This window comes from Grus americana, chromosome 6 (genome assembly GCF_028858705.1).
Source record: "Grus americana isolate bGruAme1 chromosome 6, bGruAme1.mat, whole genome shotgun sequence".
NCBI classification, from domain to species: Eukaryota; Metazoa; Chordata; class Aves; order Gruiformes; family Gruidae; genus Grus; species Grus americana.
The window spans coordinates 38,347,786-38,360,330 of record NC_072857.1 but is presented as its reverse complement, the minus strand read 5'-3'; the positions used below and the strand labels follow the sequence as shown (position 1 = coordinate 38,360,330).

The 12,545-nt window shown below is 42.1% G+C and overlaps 1 protein-coding gene across 6 annotated transcripts in view; it reads left to right on the top strand.

Annotated features, from left to right (window-relative positions):
* The window catches only part of ERBB4 (erb-b2 receptor tyrosine kinase 4), a 629,144-nt gene that overhangs the window by 328,097 nt on the left and 288,502 nt on the right, over positions 1-12,545 (top strand). For all 6 annotated transcript variants that reach the window (XM_054830343.1, XM_054830340.1, XM_054830339.1 and 3 more), the window contains exon 3: positions 4,582-4,768. In XM_054830343.1, coding sequence (XP_054686318.1) covers positions 4,582-4,768 — 187 coding nt within the window. The remainder of the gene's footprint in view (positions 1-4,581; positions 4,769-12,545) is intronic.

The following is a 12,545-nucleotide window of genomic DNA, read 5'->3' as shown; positions in this document are numbered from 1 at the left end:
CAGCCTAACCCCCGATAGATGTTAAGAAGACTTGGTAGTGTTATGAGGAACATCAGCTTCCCTAATTGTTCATTGATCTGTGGTTCTGGGCAGAATGATGAAGTTTTCACTGTTATTTTGCTCTGTTTCACTCAGATTCATTTGACTTGAGCCGAAGGACGATTTAAGATAGCAAGGAACAATCTTGTCTTTTACTCCCAGATGACAGGATAATTCTGGCTTTGCTGCTAGAAGCTTAAAATGCTTTTACCTGTGCTCAGCTAATTAGTTGTAATTAAGGGAACGGGTTGTCTAGAGCTCGGTTTTACAGTTCATCACCTGAAAAAGAACCCTTTTATTTTTGGTGTCATTTTGGGACCCTGCTTCTCTGTTCGCCCTGCACACGCCCACTCGCACCCTCTGAAGCAGCTGCTCAGCACGGCTGAGGGGAGCTGTGGCCGCCATGTTGTGGCAGCCCCCTCAGGTACAGCAGCCACCCAGGGCGCGGCAGCGCCTGGAGTTTCGGGACATACGGCCTTGACTGGGTCTGTTGTCATCAGAGAGTAACGTGGTTTTAGGTTTAAAACCAAAAAAATGGCTACGCCAGGGATAGTAGAGGCTGTTAGGAGACTGGTTTATAGGCTATCATGCCTGTTTTTGGGGTGCAGGGCAGTGCCGGGCCTTGGGGACAGCAAGCTGTGGAGCACAAGTACTCATCTCCTCTCCAAAGAGCTTCTCTCTGGTAAAGATATCAGACTTGAATTCTGTGGCTTGGTGTGGTTTTAAAGCAGCTCGTGAGACTTTAGATTTGTCAAGGTTTAATACTTCCCTCTCTCCTCCAACTTCTTTTTTAATTCCCTGCTAGATGCATGCCCTTTCTTATTTCAGGATCTGATACCTAACAGGTCCAGTCAGAGGAGCAGACACCTTTGGCTCTTGAAATCTTAGTGTCTCCTCATCTCCTTTGCTTTCAAAGGGCCAGGCTCGATGAACAGTGTACCTTGTCCCTTTGCAACAGGGAGCCTCTGAGTTTCAGCCTTTTCCTCATGCAAATCTATACAGTCATTCCTGCTGCCAGAACCCAAAGTGCTATGGGAGCCTGAGCCTGTGGCTGCCTCACTCGATGGCTTCTTCACATAACAGGTCACGTCTTAGGAGTTGGAAAGGTGACAAGGAAAGGCAAGATCACACTGGCCAGGAATTCCCAGTCAAAATAAGGCTGTAATGGAGTTAGGGGGGAGGCCCGCAAAATCACAATCAAGATGGAGATTGCCAGAATTCATTTGGTTTTCCCCACCAGAAACTTTTAGCTTTAGGTCTGATGATGATTAATCTGCCTCTTTCCATTCCCGTTGTAGGTTATGGGGAAAAAAATATAGTTATTTGCATGCTTGTCTCCTTTTTTTTTTTTTTTTCCTGAGGGACAGACTCATGAGAAATGTATTTCTGCAAGGATCTCCAGCCCTAGCAGGAGAATCAAACTACAAGGTGACACACAAACTACCACTGACGTGAGTCACTCCACCTTCTTGGTGGGGCACAGATCAATGTTGAAGCAAAAGCAGCTCAAATAGAGCACCAGGATACCTCAGCTTGCACCTGAGTTCGGGATACCTGAACAGGAAAGCATTCAGCCTTGTATACAAAGGACGAGAGGTTCAAATCATGCCTAGCTTTGGCATGAGTTGCAGAGGGGGAGATCAGGCTGGCAGATCCTGTCTGGCGTGAGGATTTCTGAGGCTGCATGGAAGACAAGAGGCATCTTTGCAGTGACTCCAACTGGGCGTGGAGTGAACTCCAAGCGGGCAGGTGTCCATTTTCAGTAAGAATCACATCAAAACTAGCAGTGACTGGCAAAGTGACAGCACTGGCCAGGAGCAGCTGAAACCTGAGCTGCCTGCTGCATTCCCAGTATGTTTTTTCAAGCTGGACCAATCAGAAAACACACCAGGCTGCAAAACATGTTATTGCCCTGCCTTTTTCATTAAAATTTGATTTATAAAATAAAACCCCAAATTAATATAACAGACCACTAGATTTGGTCAGTCAGATTCCTGTGTTCTAGGAAATTAGAAACCCTTAGGTTTATTTTCATAATTTTGTTTTGCGAGGATTAACATGGCAGTTTCTCTAGCAAATAAATAAGTGTCGGAAGCCATGGGAGTGGAAGGGACGCCCTGGCTTGTCAAAATACTTGCCATAATTTGTCATTTCAGTCAGATAAACCAAACAAAGTACCAAGGCTTCTGTATTGGAGGTGACAGTTCACAATTATCAGCAACAAAACCTTGTCCTTTTCTCCCTTTTTTTTTTTTAAAAAAAAAAAAAGTTTAAATTTTGGAACGAAGACTTGCTGGTGAGTGTGTGTGTGTGTAATTTCAGTGCCGTGCTGAATTAGGGCTCTCTCAGGTGAACTTGCTGTATGGCAGTAAATAAGACATACCCTAAAAATAGAAAACATGGTTATAAGTGACAAAAACTGGCAGGGAGTACTTGGTCAGATGCACTTTTGGAACTGCTTTTATTTTTTTTCAACTCAATTCCAAGTTAAACATCCCTTTAAATTAATTAGAGCAATCAGAGTATCCCTAGAATATCAGTGGAGAAAGTGAAGCCATGAGTATAATAAATTCTGAAGAAAGGGTAAGAAAGCCAGCTTCAGGAAATTTTTTGCATATGATAAAAAACAAATTCCTGACCAAACTGGCTAAGCTGAAATGTCTGAAAGCAAAGAGCTATCGTGAAAGTGCTGGAAAGCTTCTGATTATAATGGAATCAGTGTCCCAGGGTATAATGCAGCTCTACATTTAATATTGAGCTACTGAACCGTACTTCTCAACCTAGCTCAACTCACTGGGTTCTCATCAAAGTCCTGTAATGACACTGTGCTCTGTTTAGATGCCAAGCCAGTCTTGAAATAGCTCCAGAGCTTTTTTAGCAGCTTCAGCTGAGTACAGACGTCTGACTTTGGAAGGACAGCTAGTGCCTAGAATTTGTGGCATATAAATCCTTCTTTATGTATACTGCCACGCTTGTTAATAATCTTATGAACTTTTATAAACCTAATTAAAAGGCTCTTGCATATTTATATACGAAATCATGGCAACAGTGCTGAACCAGCAAAGGAAAAGCCTGTCCTTTGTGCTGCGAATCCATGTTGCCTTTCTCTATTAATGATACATACACAACTCATTTAATTTGAGGCCTGCTATTGTTTGCCTGTTTGTTTTTATTACAGTATTGACTGAAGTCCCCATCAAGTTAAGTTATAGTCTGTGCACGTTATCCTAAGCAGAATTTTTCTTTCTGTGTATTGTTTAAGGTATTGACTTTGCCAAAGGGAAGAAAAAAGTGCATGCATCCACTTAAGCACACAAGTAGTTATATCAATTTCTGTCCATTAAATGTACACACACACATAAATATACGCATATATAGTGGCTGCAGGCATGGAATTAGGTGAGATTTGAAAATGATATTTGAGACACCCTTTCCAACATGGAGGTCCTGTTTCTGGGAGCAGCTCTGGGCAGGAGCATCCCTCAGCCTGCGTGAAGTCTAGCTGAGGATGGTGGGGCTCTGCGCGAGTGTTTAAACAACTCTTTTCAAAGGCATTTGCAGATTTCTAGGCTGTTTATTTGAATTGATTAGAATGAACTTTGTTTTCTAGAAAAGCATACTTTTAAACTTTTTTTTTCTTTCTGAAAACATCTTAGTTCTGTTAATCTTTTGGCCTTTGAAAAACTGTTTTTAGTTACTGGGGTTTGGGGTGTTTTTTGTCCTTTACAACCCAGGCAATTGATTCCTGAGTAGGAGCAGGAGGGCTATTGAGTAGTTCATCTAAAGCAAAGAAAGATTTAAGCCAACCCAAAGATGCAGCAATCATTTTGCTAAAGGTTTTGATACCAATTTTGATCCAGGTCTGGGATATGTAACATATATGGTTCCAGTACTTCCAAATGAAACTTGAAGTTGAATTCTTTGCAAATGTTCAGTGAATTTTATTTCATTTAGAAGTACAAAAGTGAGTGTTAATACATCTGTGCTTTGCTTTATTTAGTCTTCCAAGCCTGTTCCCCATTTCTACCATCCGTTCCTGTTCAATAGTGAGCTCTTCCATAGGTGTCTCTTACCTGATGTTGTGTCCCTTCGGTCTCACCCTAGAACATACCATACAACAGAGAGTTACTTGCAGACAGACAGTCTTATGTGAACTGTGGTGTTGCCCCAGTGGATTCTGCTCATGTCCTGCAGAGGCTTTTGACCTGTTCTCTGCTTTGAGTTGTGTGAAGTCATCCTTTTGTGCATCTTTAATACTTACTGTGAATTTCTGCTCAAGTTTAATAAAAGTGAAAAGAATGTCTACCTCTTTATATTCTAGTTTTCCAACCAGTATCTCTAATAAACTCAGTTAAATTGAACCAGAAATGTGGTTAAAATCAGTAAGTTGAAACAGAATTTGTTTTCCAAAATTGTTTTTTTGTGTGTGTGGTTTTTTTTTTCCTTGGGTACCAGCATCTTATACTACAGCATCCACTGTGTGAGAAATTCAGAACACTTAAAAATGGACCATTTTTAATGTGTTTAATTTTTGTCTTTCAGTCTATCCGAGAAGTCACAGGCTATGTTTTGGTGGCTTTGAATCAGTTTGAATACCTGCCATTGGAGAACCTGCGCATCGTTCGTGGGACCAAACTCTATGAAGAGCGATATGCTTTGGCGATATTTCTTAACTACAGAAAGGATGGTAACTTTGGACTCAGGGAGCTTGGCTTGAAGAACTTGACAGGTAAGTGAAACTTGCCAATGTTATGGATTAGTGCAAGAAAAAAATGAGCTTGTTGAATATTTGCCCCAGTGCCCTCAGTCACTTGCATTCTGCAAATCACAGAGGTACCATGAGAGGCTGGCAGTTGTATGTTGTTTGGGAGGCTTATTGGTGCTTCATTTCATTCCTTTTTTGGATCACAACTGTAATTTTCTTGGTACTGATCAAAGGCTTTGTATGGAATTCATGCCAAGAGCGCACTCGAAACAAAAATAGTTGTTGAAAGAGTAGATGAACTTTTTTCTCTAGTTTCAAGAATATGAGCATGTTTGTTTCCTTGAGATCCTTGGTTATTGCATGTGTGCTGCTTCAGGTGTAACGTATTTTCTGCCAAGTTGGCTTAGCTTTAGCATCCCCTCTGCCTCCGCTCTTGCTTCTTGTGTCACCATTGCTCCTGCACTGGGGGGGTGGGGGGAGAGGAAGGGGATGGGAGTGGGAGACTGTATTTTTGGTGTATTTAATTTTAGAAATCTCTTTTCTAAGCAAAAATAGTGTATTATATATAGTGAGAAAAGTGCTTATTTTCTTGAGACAAAAACCGAAGCCAATTCCATGGTTTTATGTTCATCTGTAAACTCAGGGCTGGATCATGATGTGGGGTAGATCGACATTTTATTTCTCCCAGTTGAGGATCCTACAGTCAGTGGTTTGGGAGATTAAAAATTGGCTAAATATCACTGGACTGTAACTTAATAAAGTGCAGGCAGTGGAAAACTCTTTTTAGGGAGTTCACTGGAAGAATTTTATTTATACCTGGTTTCTCGTCAGCTGTGATCATTTCTACCCTAAGCTTTGGTGATTTTGAAATGGCCTTATTTCTGCTAGCGGCTAAATGCTGACTGAAAATCACTGACCTGAGCTGGATGTGGAGTTTGAATGTGAGTACAGAGAGGTGGGAGCCTTCGCTCTCTGCTTTTTTCGTGTGGCTGTATTCAGAGCAGCACACAGTGCTTACAGTTCCCTGTTGGTCAAGCCTCTCTGCGCTGTACAGCTAAGCTTTCAAAAACAGGAGGGAAAAGGTGACTTGAAATATTTTACAAAATAAAACAGTTTTGGCTGACTCTCATCAGGCTCTTTCACAATTTTCTTTACTGAGAGCATCATGCTGATGTCAGAGTGCTTCCCAAGGTCTCCAAATCCCTGCCATGTACTGCTCTTCTCTCTGTCGCTGTCATAATCCAATTTCCTCCTCTTCTGTTCCCACATTTCTTCCCATCTTTCTGATTTAGGGTGTTCATTGTGACTGTCTATGCCTTCAAATAATAAAAGAGCCATAGCATTGGGTAGTAATAGTATTATCTGTTTCTTCGTATACTTGTCTGTGGGTCTCAAAATGCTTTGTAAAAGACATTAGGCTGGGTGAAACTGAGAGAGAGAGGTGATGTGAGGCCAAGGCCAGAGAAGGACTGGAACCCTTTCCTCTTGGGTCTGAGGCTGCTATTCTGCCAGGAAGCAAGTGTTGTATTTTCACCGCTTGTCTAGCTATGGCTTTGCTGCTCAATAAGGTAAAAAAACTTATCTTGAAGGCTCTGGCTCAAGATTTTCTTCTTGAACCAGCTGCCCTGTGCCAATAGACAGTTCCTCTGACTCCAGCGATTCTCTCTGGAAGCTGCTTGTATGTGATCGGCACAGCACCAAAACTGCCCAGCAAATAGCTTGACTTTCTTTGCAAGTGCTATAAGAAAACCTGCCTTAGCTCAGCCTCTGAATCTTTCCTAACATGAGATCATCACAGCCACTTCATCTGATTTAGGTGTTTACAAAGCCCTCTGATGGGATTATTTGGCTCAAAATGTATTGTGTCTCTTGGAAGAAAAGTGCCCTAATAACACTAGCTTGTCTCCACTGAGCACTTAAAATAGCTTCTGGGTGCTGAATATGAGCCAGTGCGTGCTTCAAAATACTCTTAATATTTTCTAGATGGCATGTGCCAGGGCCTCATGAGTCTCTTCAGCAGCTGTTCTTTGACCATTTTGTATCCTGGTTAAGATGCACCTGGCTATTTTAACCCACAACCTGCTGCTTGTTGCAAATGCTCTCCCTGGAGCATATTAATACTTAATTTATTTTCCTAACGCATCCTTAGCATTAGTAGCTGCATAAAAATAACTGGTGGATGTGGCAGTCGGTGATGTTGTTGCAAGGCTGCAATAGATCAGCTGTGTCTGAACCGATCCTGCATCTACCAAATGCATCAGAAAAAAACAGTGATTTGTAATTAAATTTAAGATGAAGCCGCCCCTGTGAGCTTGTATCCTTCAAGCTTCTAGTCCACTGCAGATTTCAAGAGATTGGCTTTGAACAGTGCATCTCTTCCACTTGAGTAAAATATAAACATAACTCTTGCCTTGCATGTGAAGAACTGTCTTTCCAGGGCTTATGCCTTGTTCACAGCATTTTGGGAAGTGCTGTTCTTATTTGTGTATTATCTGGATGATGGGATCCCAAGGGTATTTCTGCCTGGTGTACTGCACAATATACAAATACAAACACTGCTCAAGGTGTTGAGTAAAGGAGGAAGCTGCTCTCACCTGCAGGTTATCCTCAGACTTAACCAGAGATGGGATTTCATCCTCCTGTGCAGTACCATTGCATTATTTTCAGTGAGTTGTTAACAGCTGTGTTTTTATTGCCAGATATGTCTATCAGGTTTTCATATTTAAATGTAACTTTAAATACTTGAATTTCCTCAAATAAAAAAATGACAGCTATGAAGGCAGTAAGTTTTATCTCACACAGAAAACATGATCCAGTTCTCACTCATGACGTCTGTCAGCCCATAAGGGAGTTTTGTTTGTGTAGTGCAGGCCAGGACCACATCCTAAAATTTATGTGACACTTGCAAAAAATCTTACCTACAAAAATCCTTTTCTCGCTTGTTATAAAAACTTAATCGATGGTTCCACAAAAGTGTCAAAAACAAACAGACATTGAACTAATGAAGTGGCTGCTGCCATCTCAGCTGGACTCAGCTTGCAGATTCAGCTGCCAAGTAGCCTTAAAGTAAAAAGGAAGGTTTGACATACTGAATGTATTATTCAGCCTGAGATTAGCAGAATAGCTAATGCTGAGGGAGAAGGTATGTCACCTTCTTTCATTCATTCCCTGTGAGCTTGTGCAAATCATTCCTGTCTTCCCCAGGTAGCTAGGCAGTCAACCTTAACTTATCCAATGAAAGGGCATAATCATTGTTCACACTTTGAGTACTCCAAATATAGAGAATACCTGATGGCTGCTTTTCATTATGGCATTTATCTTCATGAGTGGGGAAAGAGGGATAACTCACAAGTGCCAGAACCACTTATGAAGTCTCCCATATTTTCCTCTGAGTGAAGATGAATGAGAGAGATCTACAGCAAATGATGTATCTTTGACTGAGCAGTGATAACCTCATCTCCTCTGTTGGCCTTGGGGACAAAGGTTCCCCTGCGTGTGCCTGTGCAACCCTTGAATTCCTTGAATATATTAGAATAAAATGGACTTAGCAGTGATTAGTTCAGTAACACAAAAAAGCAGCAAAATCTGTAGTTTCTTGTTTTCTTGTTTTGAAAGAATGCAGATAAATGATAAATTATGATAACTGAGGTTCAAGTGACAAATGCATATTGTAGCTGAAATTATTTGGTCAGTGATAGCCAAAAAAAGCAAATCTAATTTGATGGGCATGAGAATCGTAGGGAAAGAACCATCTTCACTGGGTGTAGGAAGTGATCCATTGTAAAGCTCCCCTTCTACAGATATTTGCAATAGGGGTTTTTTTAAAGTTTTGATTAAATTTATTTTTAATTGTTCTGTAAAACAAAATTTTAAAGTTCTATGATCATTTCTATAACATTTTCAATAGCTTTTTACCGCTACAAGAAATTGAAAATGCTAAGGGTTGCTTGGCGGGGGGAGAATGACATCCCCTATGAAAAAGGTTGCTTTGCAACAAGGTCCTTGTTTTGGTTTGGTTTTGGGGTTTTTTTTGGGGGGTGGGGTGGTGTTTGTTTGTTTGTTTTTTACAAGGACTGCTCATTTACTATAATTATATTGCAGCTCAGTCAGGTTTGAGGAAAGTGCATGGGAGGAGTCAAATTTTCTTTCAGTTTTGTTCACTGTGCACATTTTGGACCTATAGTGGTTTTGGAAATCTTACTTAGATACCTGCTCAGGGCCTGAACTCCTTCAGCGCTGTGTGACTGCAGATAAAGCATTTTTTGTGTCAGGGATTAAGGCCACCCCCTTTTTATTGCCTTGATCATGAAGGCCTCAGCCTGTGTCAACAAGACCTTTCCTTGGACCACACGCACGCTGCATGAGCCACTGCTGAGTTCATGGTGTTTAGAAATGCAAACGCCTGTGTGTGACATCCAGCCTGAGTGGATAAGACTGGGGTATTCAGATTGTGGCATATTTCTTAATCACTGTGGCATTGTACTAGTGGGGCGAGCTGGGAAGAAAGCAATATGTAACTTGCCTCAGGCTTCCTATGCAACAGGTGGGCAAGGCATCGCATCTCCAACCTCGGAGAGGTGTTGCTAGGATACATGGAGGAATGAGGAATTTGTTTAAAAAATCCCTTTGGTACCCTCTGTGTGCAGGGCTGCTGCAGGAGTTCTCTCTCCCGTAGAAGAAGCTGCAGTGGCTCCGTGACTGCCTGGGACTGCTCCTTTCCCTATATCCTTGGAGCTGTACGGACCACAGGGGCATTTGTGTCTCAGCACATCTTTGCTGACTGGCCGGTGGGTAGGAATAAAGGGAGGAACACCTCCAAGCAGGGCTGTGTTTCCCTTGAGAAAGGAGGGTCTTCGGCAGACCTCAAGGGCACAGTGCGGGACCTGCCATGGGTTCCCTTTGCTCACATTGTCTCTATGGAGAGAAGAGCCAAGGCTTGCGGCCGCCCCCATGCTCATAAATGCAAGTGTGCCTACTAGCGCATGTCTGTCTCCTCTCCCTCAGGACACTGTTAAGACTGTTTCCTGGAAACAAAAATTGCCCCATTTCAGCTACTGCTCACCTCAGACATCGTAGGTGTGATTTGACAGTCAGGAGAGTCCGGAGACCAATCTCTGCTGGCAGTCTGTATGCAGCCACCCTGTGCTGTGCTGAGCTACGGAGTTACTAGCACAGATTCTGTCTGCTCCCTGCCAGTTGGCATCAGTGCCTGGGAACGCTTCCAGGTACTCCTCGGCTTATGGATGCAGATGTGGCCCTGAGGAATCCCAGATAAGGGACCTGCAGGCTGAGGAGCAACTGCCTCCAGCTAGCAGAAACTTGTTCACAGGTGGTATCAAGGCAAATAGGTATATTGTATACGGCTGGAAATAAACACTGATTTATAGCCCCATGAGATTTATACTCATGAGTTTATTATGTTCACTAACAAGGAGGGACATTGTTTTTTAAATTTCAGTAATGCTAGCATTTTGCACAATCTCTCTGAAGGATTTAGATATGCTTTTGTCATGCTAAATGGTGCAACTGCTGTCTGTGATTCTTTGCAACTTGTTGCTCACCAACTTATGCTCAGTTTTCTTTATTTCAAAGTGCTATTTTCAGTTCTGTTTCCAGTGTTGGAAATGTGCAACCTTGTTTGGAATGATTATGGCTGGGAATTAAAAAGCTCATCATCATAATGATATGTATTTATAAATGTTTTTAACTGGAAAATCAAAGGATCACACCAAAAGTTGTTTGCTGGTGTCCCCCTCCCCCCCAATATTTTCACATAAACTGTGAAATGCATATAGTGGATTGCAAATGTCTAAAACTGTTTATTGAAAGCACTATGCAGAAAGTTTGACATGAGTCTCCAGTGTCACGCAGTAGGATAATTTCATGTCGCACAGCTTCTCCTGCAACAAAACAAGGCTTACAGTCATGGGGAGGGGATATTAGGCCAAATCCTTAGTTGGTGTAAATTGCCTTTCTTGCTTTGACTTCATAATGAACTGCAATTTAAATTGCCCTTTACTTTCTTCACTGGATAATTTAATTCACGCTTTAATTTATAAGTTAACTAGTGCCTAACTCCCACTTAAGCCCTTTTAAGGATGTTGCATTCAGGGTGCTCTGTCAGGATTAATACCAGCTAATGATAGCTGACTCAAGGCATGTCTACACTGTGCTGCAGGGCTCTGTACAAGGATCCTTGAGCTAGCATCGAGCCTAGCTAGCTTTAGAAATACTGTTAACCACACCACTTGGGTCCTGTGCTTGGGCTAAATAACCCAGCATGGTGGACACAGGAGATCTCTCCTGTCTAACTGTGGTCCCAGCAAACAGAAGCGCGTTGTCCTGGGCTTTCAAGGTCTTAAGTACATGGCTGCTGGGTAAAGGAGGGTAGTGGACTGGGAGGAAGGACTGGGAATGAGAGTAGAGAGAGGAAATGCTTCCTACCCCGGTGGTAATGGACGCCTCTGCTGCTTTCTGTTGTGAATGACCACTTCTACAACAGAGAAAACAATGCTTGCCTACTGTAAGTAGACTTATGTTGAGAGTTTGGTATGAAAATGCTACTCAGGAAGGATCTGGAGTGATGTGAGATTCAACTGTTAACACTGACAAATGTTAGTTTAAATGTCATTAAAAAATACATCCAGGTATGATGGTGTTGTCACCTGCTAATGCTATTCATTCACTTTTTCTTGGCAGTTTCTGCTTTTCACCTCTCTGCAGTAGTTCCCTCTATCTATGTATTTTTCAATTATGAAGTAAGAAATTCTCCACGTTCTGGAGGTGTGAATAACCCTTTAGCTTCTTAGAAATATGGGCAATCAAGATAAATGTAGTAATACTGAAGCTTCTAGTAACGGAGGTGCTTTGCTCAGCTTCAGTGACTCGAGAGCTTTAGCAGCACAGGGATTTCTTTGGCCACATGCTTCGCAGGGAGTTAAACATCTGAACAGAGTAATCCCTCCATTTCAATCACAGGGGTCAGGAATGGGTAGCATTTCAAAACACCCAACTTTGGTAGACAGATCTCCGTTGAGCTATACTATAACTTAAGTAAAATGCAATAAGCATTACATTCGGGATGAAATCATACTGTTTATAGTGACAGCACTCTGAAAAAATTTATCCCAGCTCCCCACCTGCTTGGAAAGGAAAGAGCGAGCTTGGTTGTACTCCACAGCCCAGGCCAAGTTCTGGTCTTGACTAGGTATTTTAGAAATAAAAATCCTTGTTACTCCTGTAGTGTATCTTCTTCGGTTCAGATGAATGAAGGAAGTGTGAATTTCAGTGCGCTTTTTTCTTTTTTTCCCTCTTTCTCTCTACAGTCTTCTGAATTCATTGATTTTCTTATTTCTTTCTGACAGGCTACAGCTGACAAGGAATTTGGTTCTTTTGTAAAATTAATTAAAGTCTTGTGTTACCTGGGGAATGTAACCTCTCAGCACTCCCTAGAAAAAGGCAGGTTACTGAGCAAGATAGTTCAGTTGCTGCAGGGTGGTGGACACTCTCTGTCCGCCCACAGTGTGGGTGTGAGCTGTGAGCCACTGGTGGGGCAGAGGGACCAGCCTCCAGCAGTGCGGGGCTGCTGGGGCTCAAAATGGTGTGAAACTCTGGGGATCAGGTGTCAAGTTTAGTGCCTTTACTTAAAGCTCAGCAAAGGCATTTCAGTGGCTTTGCAGCATGTGTCTGCAAGGCAGTATATGTCCACAAGGCAGCATATGCTTACATACCTGGATTTAAACCCAAATCTAAGAGAGCGCTCCCTTTTCTAAATTTTCTTGCCAACCTATAGGAATAAGAA